Source organism: Pristiophorus japonicus, unplaced genomic scaffold (assembly GCF_044704955.1).
Source record: "Pristiophorus japonicus isolate sPriJap1 unplaced genomic scaffold, sPriJap1.hap1 HAP1_SCAFFOLD_929, whole genome shotgun sequence".
Lineage (NCBI taxonomy): Eukaryota > Metazoa > Chordata > Chondrichthyes > Pristiophoridae > Pristiophorus > Pristiophorus japonicus.
Genome location: NW_027254856.1, coordinates 102818 through 127118, shown reverse-complemented (window position 1 = coordinate 127118; position 24301 = coordinate 102818). Strand labels below are relative to the sequence as shown.

Here is a 24301-nt window from a genome sequence, read left to right as displayed (position 1 = left end):
AAGCTGCTTTTCAGACGTTCATTTAATGAGTATTATCATGTGTGTTGGGATATGTCCCTGTGGAATAGAAATTTCTGATTTGCAGTGAGAATCTGATGGTATGGAAGGATAAGCAAGTCTTTTGGAGCGGGGGGGGCGGTGTGATGGGGGCAGCGAGGTTAAGATGTCAAGCTGTTCCAACTGCCCCGTGCAGTGATATTCGGGCCACGGGACCCTGGCAGGAGAGGCTGAACATGAATGCTGGGGGTGTGTCACTGTGGAAAAATCCAGCTAAAAATCTAGGCCATACCCCTTTAAGGAACGGGCGTGTTCCCCTTTAAGAGACTCCCGCGCTCCGTGAAGCTTCTGCCTGAGTGGCGTGTTCCCTTAAAGGGGCGTGCGGGCCCCCCCCCGCGTGTTAAGGTGGGAGTGCACCGTGGCTAAGCCTTAAAGGGGCATGCCCGTAACCGTAACCACACCCACCCCTTGTGCCAACGCCCGTTGGCTCCACCAGCCGCAGAAAGAGAGACGTTCCCTCTTGCCCCCGCCCATCCACCACACAAAACAAAAAACAAAAACTCTGGAAAATCTCCACAGGCACGAGGTTGCTTGCAAGCAGGAAACATTTAAAGAGAAATAAAGATTAACAGGTTATTGTGACATGCTCGAGAGGGAGAGAGCGAGAGATTCCCGCAAATGTTCCCCACGGCCAAATGGTGGAATAACCCATAAACCAAAATGGCTTTCGCCGTGGACCAGATTTCTCGCGGGCAGAGCAATAGGCTGGCGGGGCAGGGGAGGGGGGAAGGGGGCGGGCAGCAGGGAGGCATCAAAATGGCCGCCAGATTGGTGACCTCTTGCTCGGAAATTTCCAACATGGCCGACGGCTTGGCCCTGCGTTAATTGGAGGGGAATGGCCTGGAATTCTCTAAATAGCCGGCAACTGGACGCTGCGTTAGTTGGAGGGGAACGGTCTGGAAATTTCTCAATGGCCGCCAACTTCACGGTGTGTTAGTTGGAGGGGAATGGTCTGGAAATTTCTCAATGGCCGCCAACTTCACGGTGTGTTAGTTGGAGTGAAATGGTCTGGAAATGTCTCAATGGCCGCCAACTTGAGGGTGTGTTAGTTGGAGTGAAATGGTCTGGAAATTTCTAAATGGCCGCCAACTTCACGGTGTGTTAGTTGGAGGGGAATGCTCTGGAAATTTCTAAATGGCCGCCATCTTGAGGGTGTGTTAGTTGGAGTGAAATGGTCTGGAAATTTCTAAATGGCCGGCAACTTCACGGTGTGTTAGTTGGAGGGGAATGGTCTGGAAATTTCTAAATGGCCGCCATCTTGAGGGCGTGTTAGTTGGAGTGAAATGGTCTGGAAATTTCTAAATGGCCGCCATCTTGAGGGCGTGTTAGTTGGAGTGAAATGGTCTGGAAATTTCTAAATGGCCGGCAACTTCACGGTGTGTTAGTTGGAGGGGAATGGTCTGGAAATTTCTAAATGGCCACCATCTTGAGGGCGTGTTAGTTGGAGTGAAATGGTCTGGAAATTTCTAAATGGCCGGCAACTTCACGGTGTGTTAGTTGGAGTGAAATGGTCTGGAAATTTCTAAATGGCCGCCATCTTGAGGGTGTGTTAGTTGGAGTGAAATGGTCTGGAAATTTCTAAATGGCCGCCATCTTGAGGGTGTGTTAGTTGGGAGTGAAATGGTTCCTAAACTTCGAAATGGCCGGCAGGTTAGCGATGGGCGTCGGTTGGAGTGGAATGGTCTGGAAATGAGAGAGAACTTGAAGTTGTATTCGTTGGAGGGGGGGGGGGGGGGGGGAGAACGGTCTTGAAATTTAAAATGGCCGCCGGATGGACAAAGCCCGAATTGGTAGGCCGCTTCACTCGAAAACAAAACAAAAAAAAAAACAAATTCGACAGACGACATCAACCGCCACACAAGTTGACACCACGGCCGTCTGACTACGCAGGAAACTCGCTCTCTCAATCTTCCCGCACGTTTTATGTTCTTCACTTAGGATTCCCCCTCCCGCCCCCCCGCCCCCCCCCCCACCCTCCCGCTTCGGTACTCCGCAGGCCTCACGGCATCAGGCCGATCCCATCAAATGCGGAAGCTCTCTTCCTTGCCGTCGATGTGCCTCAACCGCAGGTACACGTCGGTGCCGATCCCCTGGAGCGACTGGACCACGAGGGAGCCACTGAGGTACTCGGCGTAGGCACGGGAGGTGGGCAGTCCAAATCCGAAGCTAGGGGGCCGGAAAAAAAGAACACGCGGAAAAGGAGGCGTCAGACTGTATGAGACCATTTCTCTTTTTCGGCAAGGGGGTAGTAAAAGGGTTCATGCAACCAAGGCGGGGGGGAGTTGGAGCGGAGATACTGGTTGGCCACTGATTTGGCGGAACAGGTTCGAGGGGCTGAAGGGCCTCCTCGTGTTCCCATGTACAGATCTGCCACGGTCGAATTGAATGGGAAGGGGTTGGGTCCATTGGGATTGTGGAGAGTGGGAGTGAATGGGAAGGGGTTGGGTCCATTGGGATTGTGTGCAGTGGGAGTGAATGGGAAGGGGTTGGGTCCATTGGGATTGTGTAGAGTGGGAGTGAATGGGAAAGGTTTTGGTCCATTGGGATTGTGTACAATGGGAGTGAATGGGAAGGGGTTTGGGTCCATTGGGATTGTGTAGAGGGGGAGTGAATGGGAAGGGGTTTGGGTCCATTGGGATTGTGTAGAGGGGGAGTGAATGGGAAGGGGTTTGGGTCCATTGGGATTGTGTACAATGGGAGTGAATGGGAAGGGGTTTGGGTCCATTCGGATTGTGTACAATGGGAGTGAATGGGAAGGGGTTTGGGTCCATTGAGATTGTGTATAATGGGAGTGAATGGGAAGGGGTTTGGGTCCATTGGGATTGTGTAGAGTGGGAGTGAATGGAAAGGGGTTTGGGTCCATTGGGATTGTGCAGAGTGGGAGTGAATGGGAAGGGGTTTGGGTCCATTGGGATTGTGCAGAGTGGGAGTGAATGGGAAAGGGTTGGGTCCATTGGAATTGTGTAGAGTGGGAGTGAATGGGAAAGGGTTGGGTCCATTGGGATTGTGTACAATGGGAGTGAATGGGAAGGGGGTGGGTCCATTGGGATTGTGTCGAGTGGGAGTGAATGGGAAGGGGTTTGGGTCCATTGGGATTGTGTACAGTGGGAGTGAATGGGAAGGGGTTTGGGTCCATTGGGATTGTGTAGAGTGGGAGTGAATGGGAAAGGGTTTGGGTCCATTGGGATTGTGTACAGTGGGAGTGAATGGGAAGGGGTTTGGGTCCATTGGGATTGTGTAGAGGGGGAGTGAATGGGAAGGGGTTTGGGTCCATTGGGATTGTGTACAGTGGGAGTGAATGGAAAGGGGTTTGGGTCCATTGGGATTGTGCTGAGTGGGAGTGAATGGGAAGGGGTTTGGGTCCATTGGGATTGTGTTCAATGGGAGTGAATGGGAAAGGGTTGGGTCCATTGGGATTGTGTACAATGGGAGTGAATGGGAAGGGGGTGGGTCCATTGGGATTGTGTCGAGTGGGAGTGAATGGGAAGGGGTTGGGTCCATTGGGATTGTGTACAATGGGAGTGAATGGGAAGGGGTTTGGGTCCATTGGAATTGTGCAGAGGGGGAGTGAATGGGAAGGGATTTGGGTCCATTGGGATTGTGTAGAGGGGGAGTGAATGGGAAGGGGTTTGGGTCCATTGGGATTGTGTACAATGGGAGTGAATGGGAAGGGGTTTGGGTCCATTGGGATTGTGTACAATGGGAGTGAATGGGAAGGGGTTTGGGTCCATTGAGATTGTGTACAATGGGAGTGAATGGGAAGGGGTTTGGGTCCATTGGGATTGTGTAGAGTGGGAGTGAATGGAAAGGGGTTTGGGTCCATTGGGATTGTGCAGAGTGGGAGTGAATGGGAAGGGGTTTGGGTCCATTGGGATTGTGCAGAGTGGGAGTGAATGGGAAAGGGTTGGGTCCATTGGAATTGTGTAGAGTGGGAGTGAATGGGAAAGGGTTGGGTCCATTGGGATTGTGTACAATGGGAGTGAATGGGAAGGGGGTGGGTCCATTGGGATTGTGTCGAGTGGGAGTGAATGGGAAGGGGTTTGGGTCCATTGGGATTGTGTACAGTGGGAGTGAATGGGAAGGGGTTTGGGTCCATTGGGATTGTGTAGAGTGGGAGTGAATGGGAAAGGGTTTGGGTCCATTGGGATTGTGTACAGTGGGAGTGAATGGGAAGGGGTTTGGGTCCATTGGGATTGTGTAGAGGGGGAGTGAATGGGAAGGGGTTTGGGTCCATTGGGATTGTGTAGAGTGGGAGTGAATGGGAAGGGGTTTGGGTCCATTGGGATTGTGTTCAATGGGAGTGAATGGGAAAGGGTTGGGTCCATTGGGATTGTGTAGAGTGGGAGTGAATGGGAAGGGGTTTGGGTCCATTGGGATTGTGTACAATGGGAGTGAATGGGAAGGGGTTTGGGTCCATTGAGATTGTGTAGAGTGGGAGTGAATGGGAAGGGGTTTGGGTCCATTGGGATTGTGTACAATGGGAGTGAATGGGAAGGGGTTTGGGTCCATTGGGATTGTGCAGAGTGGGAGTGAATGGGAAAGGGTTGGGTCCATTGGGATTGTGTAGAGTGGGAGTGAATGGGAAGGGGTTTGGGTCCATTGGAATTGTGTAGAGTGGGAGTGAATGGGAAAGGGTTGGGTCCATTGGGATTGTGTACAATGGGAGTGAATGGGAAGGGGGTGGGTCCATTGGGATTGTGTCGAGTGGGAGTGAATGGGAAGGGGTTTGGGTCCATTGGGATTGTGTACAGTGGGAGTGAATGGGAAGGGGTTTGGGTCCATTGGGATTGTGTAGAGTGGGAGTGAATGGGAAAGGGTTGGGTCCATTGGGATTGTGTACAGTGGGAGTGAATGGGAAGGGGTTTGGGTCCATTGGGATTGTGTAGAGGGGGAGTGAATGGGAAGGGGTTTGGGTCCATTGGGATTGTGTACAGTGGGAGTGAATGGAAAGGGGTTTGGGTCCATTGGGATTGTGCAGAGTGGGAGTGAATGGGAAGGGGTTTGGGTCCATTGGGATTGTGCAGAGTGGGAGTGAATGGGAAAGGGTTGGGTCCATTGGGATTGTGTAGAGTGGGAGTGAATGGGAAGGGGTTTGGGTCCATTGGGATTGTGTTCAATGGGAGTGAATGGGAAAGGGTTGGGTCCATTGGAATTGTGTAGAGTGGGAGTGAATGGGAAAGGGTTGGGTCCATTGGAATTGTGTAGAGTGGGAGTGAATGGGAAAGGGTTGGGTCCATTGGGATTGTGTACAATGGGAGTGAATGGGAAGGGGGTGGGTCCATTGGGATTGTGTCGAGTGGGAGTGAATGGGAAGGGGTTGGGTCCATTGGGATTGTGTAGAGTGGGAGCGAATGGGAAGGGGTTTGGGTCCATTGGGATTGTGTACAATGGGAGTGAATGGGAAGGGGTTTGGTTCCATTGGGATTGGGTACAATGGGAGTGAATGGGAAGGTGTTTAGGTCCATTGGGATTGTGTACAGTGGGAGTGAATGGGAAGGGGTTGGGTCCATTGGGATTGTGTACAGTGGGAGTGAATGGGAAGGTGTTGGGTCTATTGGGATTGTGTACAGTGGGAGTGAATGGGAAGGGGTTTGGGTCCATTGGGATTGTGTACAATGGGAGTGAATGGGAAGGGGTTTGGGTCCATTGGGATTGTGTACAGTGGGAGTGAATGGGAAGGGGTTGGGTCCATTGGGATAGTGTACAGTGGGAGTGAATGGGAAGGGGTTTGGGTCCATTGGGATTGTGTACAATGGGTGTGAATGGGAAGGGGTTTGGGTCCATTGGGATTGTGTACAGTGGGAGTGAATGGGAAAGGGTTGGGTCCATTGGGATTGTGTTCAATGGGAGTGAATGGGAAAGGGTTGGGTCCATTGGGATTGTGTCGAGTGGGAGTGAATGGGAAAGGTTTTGGTCCATTGGGATTGTGTAGAGGGGGAGTGAATGGGAAGGGGTTTAGGTCCATTGGGATTGTGTACAGTGGGAGTGAATGGGAAGGGGTTTGGGTCCATTGGGATTGTGTAGAGGGGGAGTGAATGGGAAGGGGTTTGGGTCCATTGGGATTGTGTACAATGGGAGTGAATGGGAAGGGGTTTGGGTCCATTGGGATTGTGTACAGTGGGAGTGAATGGGAAGGGGTTTGGGTCCATTGGGATTGTGTAGAGTGGGAGTGAATGGGAAAGGGTTTGGGTCCATTGGGATTGTGTACAGTGGGAGTGAATGGGAAGGGGTTTGGGTCCATTGGGATTGTGTAGAGGGGGAGTGAATGGGAAGGGGTTTGGGTCCATTGGGATTGTGTAGAGTGGGAGTGAATGGGAAGGGGTTTGGGTCCATTGGGATTGTGTTCAATGGGAGTGAATGGGAAAGGGTTGGGTCCATTGGGATTGTGTAGAGTGGGAGTGAATGGGAAGGGGTTTGGGTCCATTGGGATTGTGTACAATGGGAGTGAATGGGAAGGGGTTTGGGTCCATTGAGATTGTGTAGAGTGGGAGTGAATGGGAAGGGGTTTGGGTCCATTGGGATTGTGTACAATGGGAGTGAATGGGAAGGGGTTTGGGTCCATTGGGATTGTGCAGAGTGGGAGTGAATGGGAAAGGGTTGGGTCCATTGGGATTGTGTAGAGTGGGAGTGAATGGGAAGGGGTTTGGGTCCATTGGAATTGTGTAGAGTGGGAGTGAATGGGAAAGGGTTGGGTCCATTGGGATTGTGTACAATGGGAGTGAATGGGAAGGGGGTGGGTCCATTGGGATTGTGTCGAGTGGGAGTGAATGGGAAGGGGTTTGGGTCCATTGGGATTGTGTACAGTGGGAGTGAATGGGAAGGGGTTTGGGTCCATTGGGATTGTGTAGAGTGGGAGTGAATGGGAAAGGGTTGGGTCCATTGGGATTGTGTACAGTGGGAGTGAATGGGAAGGGGTTTGGGTCCATTGGGATTGTGTAGAGGGGGAGTGAATGGGAAGGGGTTTGGGTCCATTGGGATTGTGTACAGTGGGAGTGAATGGAAAGGGGTTTGGGTCCATTGGGATTGTGCAGAGTGGGAGTGAATGGGAAGGGGTTTGGGTCCATTGGGATTGTGCAGAGTGGGAGTGAATGGGAAAGGGTTGGGTCCATTGGGATTGTGTAGAGTGGGAGTGAATGGGAAGGGGTTTGGGTCCATTGGGATTGTGTTCAATGGGAGTGAATGGGAAAGGGTTGGGTCCATTGGAATTGTGTAGAGTGGGAGTGAATGGGAAAGGGTTGGGTCCATTGGAATTGTGTAGAGTGGGAGTGAATGGGAAAGGGTTGGGTCCATTGGGATTGTGTACAATGGGAGTGAATGGGAAGGGGGTGGGTCCATTGGGATTGTGTCGAGTGGGAGTGAATGGGAAGGGGTTGGGTCCATTGGGATTGTGTAGAGTGGGAGCGAATGGGAAGGGGTTTGGGTCCATTGGGATTGTGTACAATGGGAGTGAATGGGAAGGGGTTTGGTTCCATTGGGATTGGGTACAATGGGAGTGAATGGGAAAGTGTTTAGGTCCATTGGGATTGTGTACAGTGGGAGTGAATGGGAAGGGGTTGGGTCCATTGGGATTGTGTTCAATGGGAGTGAATGGGAAAGGGTTGGGTCCATTGGGATTGTGTCGAGTGGGAGTGAATGGGAAAGGTTTTGGTCCATTGGGATTGTGTAGAGGGGGAGTGAATGGGAAGGGGTTTAGGTCCATTGGGATTGTGTACAGTGGGAGTGAATGGGAAGGGGTTTGGGTCCATTGGGATTGTGTAGAGGGGGAGTGAATGGGAAGGGGTTTGGGTCCATTGGGATTGTGTACAATGGGAGTGAATGGGAAGGGGTTTGGGTCCATTGGGATTGTGTACAGTGGGAGTGAATGGGAAGGGGTTTGGGTCCATTGGGATTGTGTAGAGTGGGAGTGAATGGGAAAGGGTTTGGGTCCATTGGGATTGTGTACAGTGGGAGTGAATGGGAAGGGGTTTGGGTCCATTGGGATTGTGTAGAGGGGGAGTGAATGGGAAGGGGTTTGGGTCCATTGGGATTGTGTAGAGTGGGAGTGAATGGGAAGGGGTTTGGGTCCATTGGGATTGTGTTCAATGGGAGTGAATGGGAAAGGGTTGGGTCCATTGGGATTGTGTAGAGTGGGAGTGAATGGGAAGGGGTTTGGGTCCATTGGGATTGTGTACAATGGGAGTGAATGGGAAGGGGTTTGGGTCCATTGAGATTGTGTAGAGTGGGAGTGAATGGGAAGGGGTTTGGGTCCATTGGGATTGTGTACAATGGGAGTGAATGGGAAGGGGTTTGGGTCCATTGGGATTGTGCAGAGTGGGAGTGAATGGGAAAGGGTTGGGTCCATTGGGATTGTGTAGAGTGGGAGTGAATGGGAAGGGGTTTGGGTCCATTGGAATTGTGTAGAGTGGGAGTGAATGGGAAAGGGTTGGGTCCATTGGGATTGTGTACAACGGGAGTGAATGGGAAGGGGGTGGGTCCATTGGGATTGTGTCGAGTGGGAGTGAATGGGAAGGGGTTTGGGTCCATTGGGATTGTGTACAGTGGGAGTGAATGGGAAGGGGTTTGGGTCCATTGGGATTGTGTAGAGTGGGAGTGAATGGGAAAGGGTTGGGTCCATTGGGATTGTGTACAGTGGGAGTGAATGGGAAGGGGTTTGGGTCCATTGGGATTGTGTAGAGGGGGAGTGAATGGGAAGGGGTTTGGGTCCATTGGGATTGTGTACAGTGGGAGTGAATGGGAAGGGGTTTGGGTCCATTGGGATTGTGCAGAGTGGGAGTGAATGGGAAGGGGTTTGGGTCCATTGGGATTGTGCAGAGTGGGAGTGAATGGGAAAGGGTTGGGTCCATTGGGATTGTGTAGAGTGGGAGTGAATGGGAAGGGGTTTGGGTCCATTGGGATTGTGTTCAATGGGAGTGAATGGGAAAGGGTTGGGTCCATTGGAATTGTGTAGAGTGGGAGTGAATGGGAAAGGGTTGGGTCCATTGGAATTGTGTAGAGTGGGAGTGAATGGGAAAGGGTTGGGTCCATTGGGATTGTGTACAATGGGAGTGAATGGGAAGGGGGTGGGTCCATTGGGATTGTGTCGAGTGGGAGTGAATGGGAAGGGGTTGGGTCCATTGGGATTGTGTAGAGTGGGAGCGAATGGGAAGGGGTTTGGGTCCATTGGGATTGTGTACAATGGGAGTGAATGGGAAGGGGTTTGGTTCCATTGGGATTGGGTACAATGGGAGTGAATGGGAAGGTGTTTAGGTCCATTGGGATTGTGTACAGTGGGAGTGAATGGGAAGGGGTTGGGTCCATTGGGATTGTGTACAGTGGGAGTGAATGGGAAGGTGTTGGGTCTATTGGGATTGTGTACAGTGGGAGTGAATGGGAAGGGGTTTGGGTCCATTGGGATTGTGTACAATGGGAGTGAATGGGAAGGGGTTTGGGTCCATTGGGATTGTGTACAGTGGGAGTGAATGGGAAGGGGTTGGGTCCATTGGGATAGTGTACAGTGGGAGTGAATGGGAAGGGGTTTGGGTCCATTGGGATTGTGTACAATGGGTGTGAATGGGAAGGGGTTTGGGTCCATTGGGATTGTGTACAGTGGGAGTGAATGGGAAAGGGTTGGGTCCATTGGGATTGTGTTCAATGGGAGTGAATGGGAAAGGGTTGGGTCCATTGGGATTGTGTCGAGTGGGAGTGAATGGGAAAGGTTTTGGTCCATTGGGATTGTGTAGAGGGGGAGTGAATGGGAAGGGGTTTAGGTCCATTGGGATTGTGTACAGTGGGAGTGAATGGGAAGGGGTTTGGGTCCATTGGGATTGTGTAGAGGGGGAGTGAATGGGAAGGGGTTTGGGTCCATTGGGATTGTGTACAATGGGAGTGAATGGGAAGGGGTTTGGGTCCATTGGGATTGTGTACAGTGGGAGTGAATGGGAAGGGGTTTGGGTCCATTGGGATTGTGTAGAGTGGGAGTGAATGGGAAAGGGTTTGGGTCCATTGGGATTGTGTACAGTGGGAGTGAATGGGAAGGGGTTTGGGTCCATTGGGATTGTGTAGAGTGGGAGTGAATGGGAAGGGGTTTGGGTCCATTGGGATTGTGTTCAATGGGAGTGAATGGGAAAGGGTTGGGTCCATTGGGATTGTGTAGAGTGGGAGTGAATGGGAAGGGGTTTGGGTCCATTGGGATTGTGTACAATGGGAGTGAATGGGAAGGGGTTTGGGTCCATTGAGATTGTGTAGAGTGGGAGTGAATGGGAAGGGGTTTGGGTCCATTGGGATTGTGTACAATGGGAGTGAATGGGAAGGGGTTTGGGTCCATTGGGATTGTGCAGAGTGGGAGTGAATGGGAAAGGGTTGGGTCCATTGGGATTGTGTAGAGTGGGAGTGAATGGGAAGGGGTTTGGGTCCATTGGAATTGTGTAGAGTGGGAGTGAATGGGAAAGGGTTGGGTCCATTGGGATTGTGTACAATGGGAGTGAATGGGAAGGGGGTGGGTCCATTGGGATTGTGTCGAGTGGGAGTGAATGGGAAGGGGTTTGGGTCCATTGGGATTGTGTACAGTGGGAGTGAATGGGAAGGGGTTTGGGTCCATTGGGATTGTGTAGAGTGGGAGTGAATGGGAAAGGGTTGGGTCCATTGGGATTGTGTACAGTGGGAGTGAATGGGAAGGGGTTTGGGTCCATTGGGATTGTGTAGAGGGGGAGTGAATGGGAAGGGGTTTGGGTCCATTGGGATTGTGTAGAGTGGGAGTGAATGGAAAGGGGTTTGGGTCCATTGGGATTGTGCAGAGTGGGAGTGAATGGGAAGGGGTTTGGGTCCATTGGGATTGTGCAGAGTGGGAGTGAATGGGAAAGGGTTGGGTCCATTGGGATTGTGTAGAGTGGGAGTGAATGGGAAGGGGTTTGGGTCCATTGGGATTGTGTTCAATGGGAGTGAATGGGAAAGGGTTGGGTCCATTGGAATTGTGTAGAGTGGGAGTGAATGGGAAAGGGTTGGGTCCATTGGAATTGTGTAGAGTGGGAGTGAATGGGAAAGGGTTGGGTCCATTGGGATTGTGTACAATGGGAGTGAATGGGAAGGGGGTGGGTCCATTGGGATTGTGTCGAGTGGGAGTGAATGGGAAGGGGTTGGGTCCATTGGGATTGTGTAGAGTGGGAGCGAATGGGAAGGGGTTTGGGTCCATTGGGATTGTGTACAATGGGAGTGAATGGGAAGGGGTTTGGTTCCATTGGGATTGGGTACAATGGGAGTGAATGGGAAGGTGTTTAGGTCCATTGGGATTGTGTACAGTGGGAGTGAATGGGAAGGGGTTGGGTCCATTGGGATTGTGTACAGTGGGAGTGAATGGGAAGGTGTTGGGTCTATTGGGATTGTGTACAGTGGGAGTGAATGGGAAGGGGTTTGGGTCCATTGGGATTGTGTACAATGGGAGTGAATGGGAAGGGGTTTGGGTCCATTGGGATTGTGTACAGTGGGAGTGAATGGGAAGGGGTTGGGTCCATTGGGATAGTGTACAGTGGGAGTGAATGGGAAGGGGTTTGGGTCCATTGGGATTGTGTACAATGGGTGTGAATGGGAAGGGGTTTGGGTCCATTGGGATTGTGTACAGTGGGAGTGAATGGGAAAGGGTTGGGTCCATTGGGATTGTGTTCAATGGGAGTGAATGGGAAAGGGTTGGGTCCATTGGGATTGTGTCGAGTGGGAGTGAATGGGAAAGGTTTTGGTCCATTGGGATTGTGTAGAGGGGGAGTGAATGGGAAGGGGTTTAGGTCCATTGGGATTGTGTACAGTGGGAGTGAATGGGAAGGGGTTTGGGTCCATTGGGATTGTGTAGAGGGGGAGTGAATGGGAAGGGGTTTGGGTCCATTGGGATTGTGTACAATGGGAGTGAATGGGAAGGGGTTTGGGTCCATTGGGATTGTGTACAGTGGGAGTGAATGGGAAGGGGTTTGGGTCCATTGGGATTGTGTAGAGTGGGAGTGAATGGGAAAGGGTTTGGGTCCATTGGGATTGTGTACAGTGGGAGTGAATGGGAAGGGGTTTGGGTCCATTGGGATTGTGTAGAGGGGGAGTGAATGGGAAGGGGTTTGGGTCCATTGGGATTGTGTAGAGTGGGAGTGAATGGGAAGGGGTTTGGGTCCATTGGGATTGTGTTCAATGGGAGTGAATGGGAAAGGGTTGGGTCCATTGGGATTGTGTAGAGTGGGAGTGAATGGGAAGGGGTTTGGGTCCATTGGGATTGTGTACAATGGGAGTGAATGGGAAGGGGTTTGGGTCCATTGAGATTGTGTAGAGTGGGAGTGAATGGGAAGGGGTTTGGGTCCATTGGGATTGTGTACAATGGGAGTGAATGGGAAGGGGTTTGGGTCCATTGGGATTGTGCAGAGTGGGAGTGAATGGGAAAGGGTTGGGTCCATTGGGATTGTGTAGAGTGGGAGTGAATGGGAAGGGGTTTGGGTCCATTGGAATTGTGTAGAGTGGGAGTGAATGGGAAAGGGTTGGGTCCATTGGGATTGTGTACAATGGGAGTGAATGGGAAGGGGGTGGGTCCATTGGGATTGTGTCGAGTGGGAGTGAATGGGAAGGGGTTTGGGTCCATTGGGATTGTGTACAGTGGGAGTGAATGGGAAGGGGTTTGGGTCCATTGGGATTGTGTAGAGTGGGAGTGAATGGGAAAGGGTTGGGTCCATTGGGATTGTGTACAGTGGGAGTGAATGGGAAGGGGTTTGGGTCCATTGGGATTGTGTAGAGGGGGAGTGAATGGGAAGGGGTTTGGGTCCATTGGGATTGTGTACAGTGGGAGTGAATGGAAAGGGGTTTGGGTCCATTGGGATTGTGCAGAGTGGGAGTGAATGGGAAGGGGTTTGGGTCCATTGGGATTGTGCAGAGTGGGAGTGAATGGGAAAGGGTTGGGTCCATTGGGATTGTGTAGAGTGGGAGTGAATGGGAAGGGGTTTGGGTCCATTGGGATTGTGTTCAATGGGAGTGAATGGGAAAGGGTTGGGTCCATTGGAATTGTGTAGAGTGGGAGTGAATGGGAAAGGGTTGGGTCCATTGGAATTGTGTAGAGTGGGAGTGAATGGGAAAGGGTTGGGTCCATTGGGATTGTGTACAATGGGAGTGAATGGGAAGGGGGTGGGTCCATTGGGATTGTGTCGAGTGGGAGTGAATGGGAAGGGGTTGGGTCCATTGGGATTGTGTAGAGTGGGAGCGAATGGGAAGGGGTTTGGGTCCATTGGGATTGTGTACAATGGGAGTGAATGGGAAGGGGTTTGGTTCCATTGGGATTGGGTACAATGGGAGTGAATGGGAAGGTGTTTAGGTCCATTGGGATTGTGTACAGTGGGAGTGAATGGGAAGGGGTTGGGTCCATTGGGATTGTGTACAGTGGGAGTGAATGGGAAGGTGTTGGGTCTATTGGGATTGTGTACAGTGGGAGTGAATGGGAAGGGGTTTGGGTCCATTGGGATTGTGTACAATGGGAGTGAATGGGAAGGGGTTTGGGTCCATTGGGATTGTGTACAGTGGGAGTGAATGGGAAGGGGTTGGGTCCATTGGGATAGTGTACAGTGGGAGTGAATGGGAAGGGGTTTGGGTCCATTGGGATTGTGTACAATGGGTGTGAATGGGAAGGGGTTTGGGTCCATTGGGATTGTGTACAGTGGGAGTGAATGGGAAAGGGTTGGGTCCATTGGGATTGTGTTCAATGGGAGTGAATGGGAAAGGGTTGGGTCCATTGGGATTGTGTCGAGTGGGAGTGAATGGGAAAGGTTTTGGTCCATTGGGATTGTGTAGAGGGGGAGTGAATGGGAAGGGGTTTAGGTCCATTGGGATTGTGTACAGTGGGAGTGAATGGGAAGGGGTTTGGGTCCATTGGGATTGTGTAGAGGGGGAGTGAATGGGAAGGGGTTTGGGTCCATTGGGATTGTGTACAATGGGAGTGAATGGGAAGGGGTTTGGGTCCATTGGGATTGTGTACAGTGGGAGTGAATGGGAAGGGGTTTGGGTCCATTGGGATTGTGTAGAGTGGGAGTGAATGGGAAAGGGTTTGGGTCCATTGGGATTGTGTACAGTGGGAGTGAATGGGAAGGGGTTTGGGTCCATTGGGATTGTGTAGAGGGGGAGTGAATGGGAAGGGGTTTGGGTCCATTGGGATTGTGTAGAGTGGGAGTGAATGGGAAGGGGTTTGGGTCCATTGGGATTGTGTTCAATGGGAGTGAATGGGAAAGGGTTTGGGTCCATTGGGATTGTGCAGAGTGGGAGTGAATGGGAAAGGGTTGGGTCCATTGGGATTGTGTACAATGGAGAGCGATGGAACCCGCTGTGCGTACACACATATACCCATACACACGCGCTCACGTACCCGTGCATGGGGCTGGACTGCCCACTGTTCACCATATCCACCATGTTCCCCAGGATGGTGTTGTTTGGCAGTTCCTGAGTGCTGGTTTCTGCTGTGGTGTAGTGGTAATGCATGACTTTCTCCAGGCTCTTGTGGGGAATACCTCCTCCTCGGTCTGAAATCCTGTCATCGAGATATGTCGAGATATTGGGGGAGGGGTGAAAACAGGACTGTTAAAGGGACCGCTCGCTACCTGACCGATCAAAACAACAGAGCTTCCAGCCAACTTGGCAGTGTGTGGCCGGGCGACCTGCTGAAGCGAGATCCAGAGCCCAGGGAGACAAGCCCTCCACAAAGACTGCTCATCTACCCCTCGTGATGGGCCATTCGAGTGCTACCGTATCTCAGCATTCCGAATCAGGAGGTCATGGGTCAAGCCCCACCCACTCCAGAGCCTCACGCTCCATCATCCAGACCGACACTCCCGAGTTGCCAGTGCCGAGGGAGCGCCTCACTGTCGGAGGGGCAGCACTGAGGGAGCGCCTCACTGTCGGAGGGGCAGCACTGAGGGAGCGCCTCACTGTCGGAGGGGCAGTGCTGAGGGAGCGCCGCACTGTCGGAGGGGCAGTGCTGAGAGAGCGCCGCACTGTCGGAGGGGCAGTGCTGAGGGAGCGCCGCACTGTCGGAGGGGCAGCACTGAGGGAGTGCCTCACTGTCGGAGGAGCAGTGCTGAGGGAGCGCCGCACTGTCGGAGGGGCAGTACTGAGGGAGTGTTGCACTGTCGGAGGGGCAGGACTGAGGGAGTGCTGCACTGTCGGAGGGGCAGTACTGAGGGAGTGTTGCACTGTCGGAGGGGCAGTACTGAGGGAGTGTTGCACTGTCGGAGGGGCAGGACTGAGGGAGTGCTGCACTGTCGGAGGGGCAGGACTGAGGGAGTGTTGCACTGTCGGAGGGGCAGGACTGAGGGAGTGCTGCACTGTCGGAGGGGCAGTACTGAGGGAGCGCCTCACTGTCGGAGGGGCAGCACTGAGGGAGCGCCTCACTGTCGGAGGGGCAGCACTGAGGGAGCGCCTCACTGTCGGAGGGGCAGTGCTGAGGGAGCGCCGCACTGTCGGAGGGGCAGTGCTGAGGGAGCGCCGCACTGTCGGAGGGGCAGTGCTGAGAGAGCGCCGCACTGTCGGAGGGGCAGTGCTGAGGGAGCGCCGCACTGTCGGAGGGGCAGCACTGAGGGAGTGCCTCACTGTCGGAGGAGCAGTGCTGAGGGAGCGCCGCACTGTCGGAGGGGCAGTACTGAGGGAGTGTTGCACTGTCGGAGGGGCAGGACTGAGGGAGTGCTGCACTGTCGGAGGGGCAGTACTGAGGGAGTGTTGCACTGTCGGAGGGGCAGTACTGAGGGAGTGTTGCACTGTCGGAGGGGCAGGACTGAGGGAGTGCTGCACTGTCGGAGGGGCAGGACTGAGGGAGTGTTGCACTGTCGGAGGGGCAGGACTGAGGGAGTGCTGCACTGTCGGAGGGGCAGGACTGAGGGAGTGCTGCACTGTCGGAGGGGCAGTACTGAGGGAGCGCCGCACTGTCGGAGGGGCAGTACTGAGGGAGAGCCGCACTGTCGGAGGGACAGTGCCGAGGGAGCGCCGCACTGTCGGAGGGACAGTACTGAGGGAGTGCCGCACTGTCGGAGGGGCAGTACTGAGGGAGTGTTGCACTGTCGGAGGGGCAGGACTGAGGGAGTGCTGCACTGTCGGAGGGGCAGTACTGAGGGAGTGTTGCACTGTCGGAGGGGCAGTACTGAGGGAGTGCCGCACTGTCGGAGGGGCAGTACTGAGGGTGCTGTGTTTCGGACGAGACATTAAACCAAAGCCCTGTGTGCCCTCTCGGGTGGACTAAAAGATCCTGCGGCACTATTGGTGTCTTGGGCCCAATATTTATCCCTCAAACAACATCACTAAAAGACAGATTACCTGGTCATTACCACATTGCTGTTTGTGGGAGCTTGCTGTTGGCTAGTTGCTTACCGCGCAGGGAGCTGGGTGACGGGGGGAGTTTGAACGGGTTACAGAGCCCATTAAAGGGCCATGCACCGAAAAAAAAATTGGAGGGAACACTGATTACAACAGTGACTGCATTTCAAAAGTACTTCAGTGACTGTAAAGTGCTTGAGGCACAACATAAATGCAAGTCTTATTCTTATTTTCTGTAGCTATACAGTCAGTAACACCGGGCGCTGGGGGAGAGGGGTTACTGAGTGACAGTGAGAGGGAGCTGGATTAACATCAGTACAGATACAGTCAGTAACACAGGGTGCTGGGGGAGAGGGGTTACTGAGTGACAGTGTGAGGGAGCTGGATTAACATCAGTACAGATACAGTCAGTAACACAGGGTGCTGGGGGAGAGGGGTTACTGAGTGACAGTGTGAGGGAGCTGGATTAACATCAGTACAGATACAGTCAGTAACACAGGGTGCTGGGGGAGAGGGGTTACTGAGTGACAGTGTGAGGGAGCTGGATTAACATCAGTGTAGATACAGTCAGTAACACAGGGTGCTGGGGGAGAGGGGTTACTGAGTGACAGTGTGAGGGAGCTGGATTAACATCAGTACAGATACAGTCAGTAACACAGGGTGCTGGGGGAGAGGGGTTACTGAGTGACAGTGTGAGGGAGCTGGATTAACATCAGTACAGATACAGTCAGTAACACAGGGTGCTGGGGGAGAGGGGTTACTGAATGACAGTGAGAGGGAGCTGGATTAACATCAGTGTAGATACAGTCAGTAACACAGGACGCTGGGGGAGAGGGGTTACTGAGTGACAGTGTGAGTGAGATTAACATCAGTACAGATACAGTCAGTAACACAGGGCGCTGGGGGAGAGGGGTTACTGAGTGACAGTGTGAGGGAGCTGGATTAACATCAGTACAGATACAGTCAGTAACACAGGGTGCTGGGGGAGAGGGGTTACTGAGTGACAGTGTGAGGGAGCTGGATTAACATCAGTAGAGATACAGTCAGTAACACAGGGTGCTGGGGGAGAGGGGTTACTGAGTGACAGTGTGAGGGAGCTGCATTAACATCAGTACAGATACAGTCAGTAACACAGGGCGCTGGGGGAGAGGGGTTACTGAGTGACAGTGTGAGGGAGCTGGATTAACATCAGTACAGATACAGTCAGTAACACAGGACGCTGGGGGAGAGGGGTTACTGAGTGACAGTGTGAGGGAGCTGGATTAACATCAGTACAGATACAGTCAGTAACACAGGGCGCTGGGGGAGAGGGGTTACTGAGTGACAGTGTGAGGGAGCTGGATTAACATCAGTACAGATACAGTCAGTGACACAGGGCGCTGGGGGAGAGGGGTTACTGAGTGACAGTGTGAGGGAGATTAACATCAGTAGAGATACAGTCAGTAACACAGGGCGCTGGGGGAGAGGGGTTACTGAGTGACAGTGTGATGGAGCTGGATTAACATCAGTACTGATACAGTCAGTAACACAAGGCGCTGGGGGAGAGGGGTTACTGAGTGACAGTGTGAGGGAGCTGGATTAACATCAGTACAGATACAGTCAGTAACACAGGGTGCTGGGGGAGTGGGGTTACTGAGTGACAGTGTGAGGGAGCTGGATTAACATCAGTACAGATACAGTCAGTAACACAGGGCGCTGGGGGAGAGGGGTTACTGAGTGACAGTGTGAGGGAGCTGCATTAACAGCAGTAGAGATACAGTCAGTAACACAGGACTCTGGGGGAGAGGGGTTACTGATTGACAGTGTGAGGGAGCTGGATTAACATCAGTGGAGATACAGTCAGTAACACAGGACGCTGGGGGAGAGGGGTTACTGAGTTACAGTGTGAGGGAGCTGGATTAACATCAGTACAGATACAGTCAGTAACACAGGGTGCTAGGGGAGAGGGGTTACTGAGTGACAGTGTGAGGGAGCTGGATTAACATCAGTACAGATACAGTCAGTAACACAGGGTGCTGGGGGAGAGGGGTTACTGAGTTACAGTGTGAGGGAGCTGGATTAACATCAGTACAGATACAGTCAGTAACACACGGCGCTGGGGGAGAGGGGTTACTGAGTGACAGTGTGAGGGAGCTGGATTAACATCAGTACAGATACAGTCAGTAACACAGGGTACTGGGGGAGAGGGGTTACTGAGTGACAGTGTGAGGGAGCTGGATTAACATCAGTACCGATACAGTCAGTAACACAGGGTGCTGGGGGAGAGGGGTTACTGAGTAACAGTGTGAGGGAGCTGGATTAACATCAGTACAGATACAGTCAGTAACACAGGGTGCTGGGGGAGAGGGGTTACTGAGTGACAGTGTGAGGGAGCTGGATTAACATCAGTACAGATACAGTCAGTAACACAGGGTGCTGGGGGAGAGGGGTTACTGAGTAACAGTGTGAGGGAGCTGGATTAACATCAGTACAGATACAGTCAGTAACACAGGGTACTGGGGGAGAGGGGTTACTGAGTGACAGTGTGAGGGAGCTGGATTAACATCAGTACAGATACAGTCAGTAACACAGGGTGCTGGGGGAGAGGGGTTACTGAGTTACAGTGTGAGGGAGCTGGATTAACATCAGTACAGATACAGTCAGTAACACAGGGTACTGGGGGAGAGGGGTTACTGAGTGACAGTGTGAGGGAGCTGGATTAACATCAGTACAGATACAGTCAGTAACACAGGGTGCTGGGGGAGAGGGGTTACTGAGTTACAGTGTGAGGGAGCTGGATTAACATCAGTACAGATACAGTCAGTAACACAGGGCGCTGGGGGAGAGGGGTTACTGAGTGACAGTGTGAGGGAGCTGGATTAACATCAGTACAGATACAGTCAGTAACACAGGGTGCTGGGGGAGAGGGGTTACTGAGTGACAGTGTGAGGGAGCTGGATTAACATCAGTAGAGATACAGTCAGTAACACAGGGTGCTGGGGGAGAGGGGTTACTGAGTGACAGTGTGAGGGAGCTGGATTAACATCAGTGCAGATACAGTCAGTAATACAGGGTGCTGGGGGAGAGGGGTTACTGAGTGACAGTGTGAGGGAGCTGGATTAACATCAGTAGAGATACAGTCAGTAACACAGGGTTCTGGGGGAGAGGGGTTACTGAGTGACAGTGTGAGAGAGCTGCATTAACATCAGTACAGATACAGTCAGTAACACAGGGTGCTGGGGGAGAGGGGTTACTGAGTGACACTGTGAGGGAGCTGGATTAACATCAGTACTGATACAGTCAGTAACACAGGGCGCTGGGGGAGAGGGGTTACTGAGTGACAGTGTGAGAGAGCTGGATTAACATCAGTACAGATACAGTCAGTAACACAGGACGCTGGGGGAGAGGGGTTACTGAGTGACAGTGTGAGGGAGCTGGATTAACATCAGTACAGATACAGTCAGTAACACAGGGCGCTGGGGGAGAGGGGTTACTGAGTGACAGTGTGAGGGAGCCGGATTAACATCAGTAGAGATACAGTCAGTAACACAGGGTGCTGGGGGAGAGGGGTTACTGAGTGACAGTGTGAGGGAGCTGGATTAACATCAGTACAGATACAGTCAGTAACACAGGGCGCTGGGGGAGAGGGGTTACTGAGTGACAGTGTGAGGGAGATTAACATCAGTAGAGATACAGTCAGTAACACAGGGCGCTGGGGGAGAGGGGTTACTGAGTGACAGTGTGATGGAGCTGGATTAACATCAGTACTGATACAGTCAGTAACACAGGGCGCTGGGGGAGAGGGGTTACTGAGTGACAGTGTGAGGGAGCTGGATTAACATCAGTACAGATACAGTCAGTAACACAGGGTGCTGGGGGAGTGGGGTTACTGAGTGACAGTGTGAGGGAGCAGGATTAACATCAGTACAGATACAGTCAGTAACACAGGGTGCTGGGGGAGAGGGGTCACTGAGTGACAGTGTGAGGGAGCTGGATTAACATCAGTACAGATACAGTCAGTAACACAGGGTGCTGGGGGAGAGGGGTCACTGAGTGACAGTGTGAGGGAGCCGGATTAACATCAGTAGAGATACAGTCAGTAAGACAGGGTGCTGGGGGAGAGGGGTTACTGAGTGACAGTGTGAGGGAGCTGGATTAACATCAGTACAGATACAATCAGTAACACAGGACGCTGGGGGAGAGGGGTTACTGAGTGACAGTGTGAGGGAGCTGGATTAACATCAGTAGAGATACAGTCAGTAACACAGGACGCTGGGGGAGAGGGGTTACTGAGTGACAGTGTGAGGGAGCTGGATTAACATCAGTACAGATACAGTCAGTAACACAGGGTGCTGGGGGAGAGGGGTCACTGAGTGACAGTGTGAGGGAGCTGGATTAACATCAGTACAGATACAGTCAGTAACACAGGGTGCTGGGGGAGAGGGGTTACTGAGTGACAGTGTGAGGGAGCTGGATTAACATCAGTACAGATACAGTCAGTAACACAGGGTGCTGGGGGAGAGGGGTTACTGAGTAACAGTGTGAGGGAGCTGGATTAACATCAGTACAGATACAGTCAGTAACACAGGGTACTGGGGGAGAGGGGTTACTGAGTGACAGTGTGAGGGAGCTGGATTAACATCAGTAGAGATACAGTCAGTAACACAGGGTGCTGGGGGAGAGGGGTTACTGAGTGACAGTGTGAGGGAGCTGGATTAACATCAGTACAGATACAGTCAGTAACACAGGGTGCTGGGGGAGAGGGGTTACTGAGTGACAGTGTGAGGGAGCTGGATTAACATCAGTAGAGATACAGTCAGTAACACAGGGTGCTGGGGGAGAGGGGTTACTGAGTGACAGTGTGAGGGAGCTGGATTAACATCAGTACAGATACAGTCAGTAACACAGGGCGCTGGGGGAGAGGGGTTACTGAGTGACAGTGTGAGGGAGCTGGATTAACATCAGTACAGATACAGTCAGTAACACAGGGTGCTGGCGGAGAGGGGTTACTGAGTGACAGTGTGAGGGAGCTGGATTAACATCAGTACAGATACAGTCAGTAACACAGGGCGCTGGGGGAGAGGGGTTACTGAGTGACAGTGTGAGGGAGCTGGATTAACATCAGTACAGATACAGTCAGTAAGACAGGGTGCTGGGGGAGAGGGGTTACTGAGTGACAGTGTGAGGGAGCTGGATTAACATCAGTACAGATACAGTCAGTAACACGGGGCGCTGGGGGAGAGGGGTTACTGAGTGACAGTGTGAGAGAGCTGGATTAACATCAGTACAGATACAGTCAGTGACACGGGGCGCTGGGGGAGGGGTTACTGAGTGACAGTGTGAGGGAGCTGGATTAACATCAGTACCGATACAGTCAGTAACACAGGGCGCTGGGGGAGAGGGGTTACTGAGTGACAGTGTGAGGGAGATTAACATCAGTACAGATACTGTCAGTGACACGGGGCGCTGGGGGAAGAGGGGTTACTGAGTAACAGTGTGAGGGAGCTGGATTAACATCAGTACAGATACAGTCAGTAACACAGGGTGCTGGGGGAGAGGGGTTACTGAGTGACAGTGTGAGGGAGCTGGATTAACATCAGTACAGATACAGTCAGTAACACAGGGTGCTGGGGGAGAGGGGTTACTGAGTAACAGTGTGAGGGAGCTGGATTAACATCAGTACAGATACAGTCAGTAACACAGGGTACTGGGGGAGAGGGGTTACTGAGTGACAGTGTGAGGGAGCTGGATTAACATCAGTACAGATACAGTCAGTAACACAGGGTGCTGGGGGAGAGGGGTTACTGAGTTACAGTGTGAGGGAGCTGGATTAACATCAGTACAGATACAGTCAGTAACACAGGGCGCTGGGGGAGAGGGGTTACTGAGTGACAGTGTGAGGGAGCTGGATTAACATCAGTACAGATACAGTCAGTAACACAGGGTGCTGGGGGAGAGGGGTTACTGAGTAACAGTGTGAGGGAGCTGGATTAACATCAGTACAGATACAGTCAGTAACACAGGGTGCTGGGGGAGAGGGGTTACTGAGTGACAGTGTGAGGGAGCTGGATTAACATCAGTACAGATACAGTCAGTAACACAGGGTGCTGGGGGAGAGGGGTTACTGAGTGACAGTGTGAGAGAGCTGGATTAACATCAGTACAGATACAGTCAGTAACACAGGGTGCTGGGGGAGAGGGGTTACTGAGTGACAGTGTGAGGGAGATTAACATCAGTGCAGATACAGTCAGTAATACAGGGTGCTGGGGGAGAGGGGTTACTGAGTGACAGTGTGAGGGAGCTGGATTAACATCAGTAGAGATACAGTCAGTAACACAGGGTGCTGGGGGAGAGGGGTTACTGAGTGACAGTGTGAGGGAGCTGGATTAACATCAGTGCAGATACAGTCAGTAATACAGGGTGCTGGGGGAGGGGGGTTACTGAGTGACAGTGTGAGGGAGCTGGATTAACATCAGTAGAGATACAGTCAGTAACACAGGGTGCTGGGGGAGAGGAGTTACTGAGTGACAGTGTGAGAGAGCTGCATTAACATCAGTACAGATACAGTCAGTAACACAGGACGCTGGGGGAGAGGGGTTACTGAGTGACAGTGTGAGGGAGCTGGATTAACATCAGTACAGATACAGTCAGTAACACAGGGCGCTGGGGGAGAGGGGTTACTGAGTGACAGTGTGAGGGAGCTGGATTAACATCAGTACAGATACAGTCAGTAACACAGGGTGCTGGGGGAGAGGGGTTACTGAGTGACAGTGTGAGGGAGCTGGATTAACATCAGTACTGATACAGTCAGTAACACAGGGCGCTGGGGGAGAGGGGTTACTGAGTGACAGTGTGAGAGAGCTGGATTAACATCAGTACAGATACAGTCAGTAACACAGGACGCTGGGGGAGAGGGGTTACTGAGTGACAGTGTGAGGGAGCTGGATTAACATCAGTACAGATACAGTCAGTAACACAGGGCGCTGGGGGAGAGGGGTTACTGAGTGACAGTGTGAGGGAGCCGGATTAACATCAGTAGAGATACAGTCAGTAACACAGGGTGCTGGGGGAGAGGGGTTACTGAGTGACAGTGTGAGGGAGCTGGATTAACATCAGTACAGATACAGTCAGTAACACAGGGCGCTGGGGGAGAGGGGTTACTGAGTGACAGTGTGAGGAAGATTAACATCAGTAGAGATACAGTCAGTAACACAGGGCGCTGGGGGAGAGGGGTTACTGAGTGACAGTGTGATGGAGCTGGATTAACATCAGTACTGATACAGTCAGTAACACAGGGCGCTGGGGGAGAGGGGTTACTGAGTGACAGTGTGAGGGAGCTGGATTAACATCAGTACAGATACAGTCAGTAACACAGGGTGCTGGGGGAGAGGGGTCACTGAGTGACAGTGTGAGGGAGCTGGATTAACATCAGTACAGATACAGTCAGTAACACAGGGTGCTGGGGGAGAGGGGTCACTGAGTGACAGTGTGAGGGAGCCGGATTAACATCAGTAGAGATACAGTCAGTAAGACAGGGTGCTGGGGGAGAGGGGTTACTGAGTGACAGTGTGAGGGAGCTGGATTAACATCAGTACAGATACAATCAGTAACACAGGACGCTGGGGGAGAGGGGTTACTGAGTGACAGTGTGAGGGAGCTGGATTAACATCAGTAGAGATACAGTCAGTAACACAGGACGCTGGGGGAGAGGGGTTACTGAGTGACAGTGTGAGGGAGCTGGATTAACATCAGTACAGATACAGTCAGTAACACAGGGTACTGGGGGAGAGGGGTTACTGAGTGACAGTGTGAGGGAGCTGGATTAACATCAGTAGAGATACAGTCAGTAACACAGGGTGCTGGGGGAGAGGGGTTACTGAGTGACAGTGTGAGGGAGCTGGATTAACATCAGTACAGATACAGTCAGTAACACAGGGTGCTGGGGGAGAGGGGTTACTGAGTGACAGTGTGAGGGAGCTGG

General features: G+C 52.4%; 1 protein-coding gene across 1 annotated transcript in view; it reads right to left on the bottom strand.

Annotated features, from left to right (window-relative positions):
* Positions 1-2024: 2024 nt before the first annotated feature.
* Positions 2025-24301, bottom strand: part of LOC139257918 (branched-chain alpha-ketoacid dehydrogenase kinase-like) — a 77050-nt gene continuing 54773 nt past the window's right edge. The window contains exons 10-11 of the mRNA XM_070874665.1: positions 14405-14566; positions 2025-2223 (exon numbers count right to left, since the gene is read on the bottom strand). Of these exons, the coding sequence (XP_070730766.1) occupies positions 2079-2223; positions 14405-14566 (307 nt within the window). The 3' untranslated portion in view covers positions 2025-2078. The remainder of the gene's footprint in view (positions 2224-14404; positions 14567-24301) is intronic.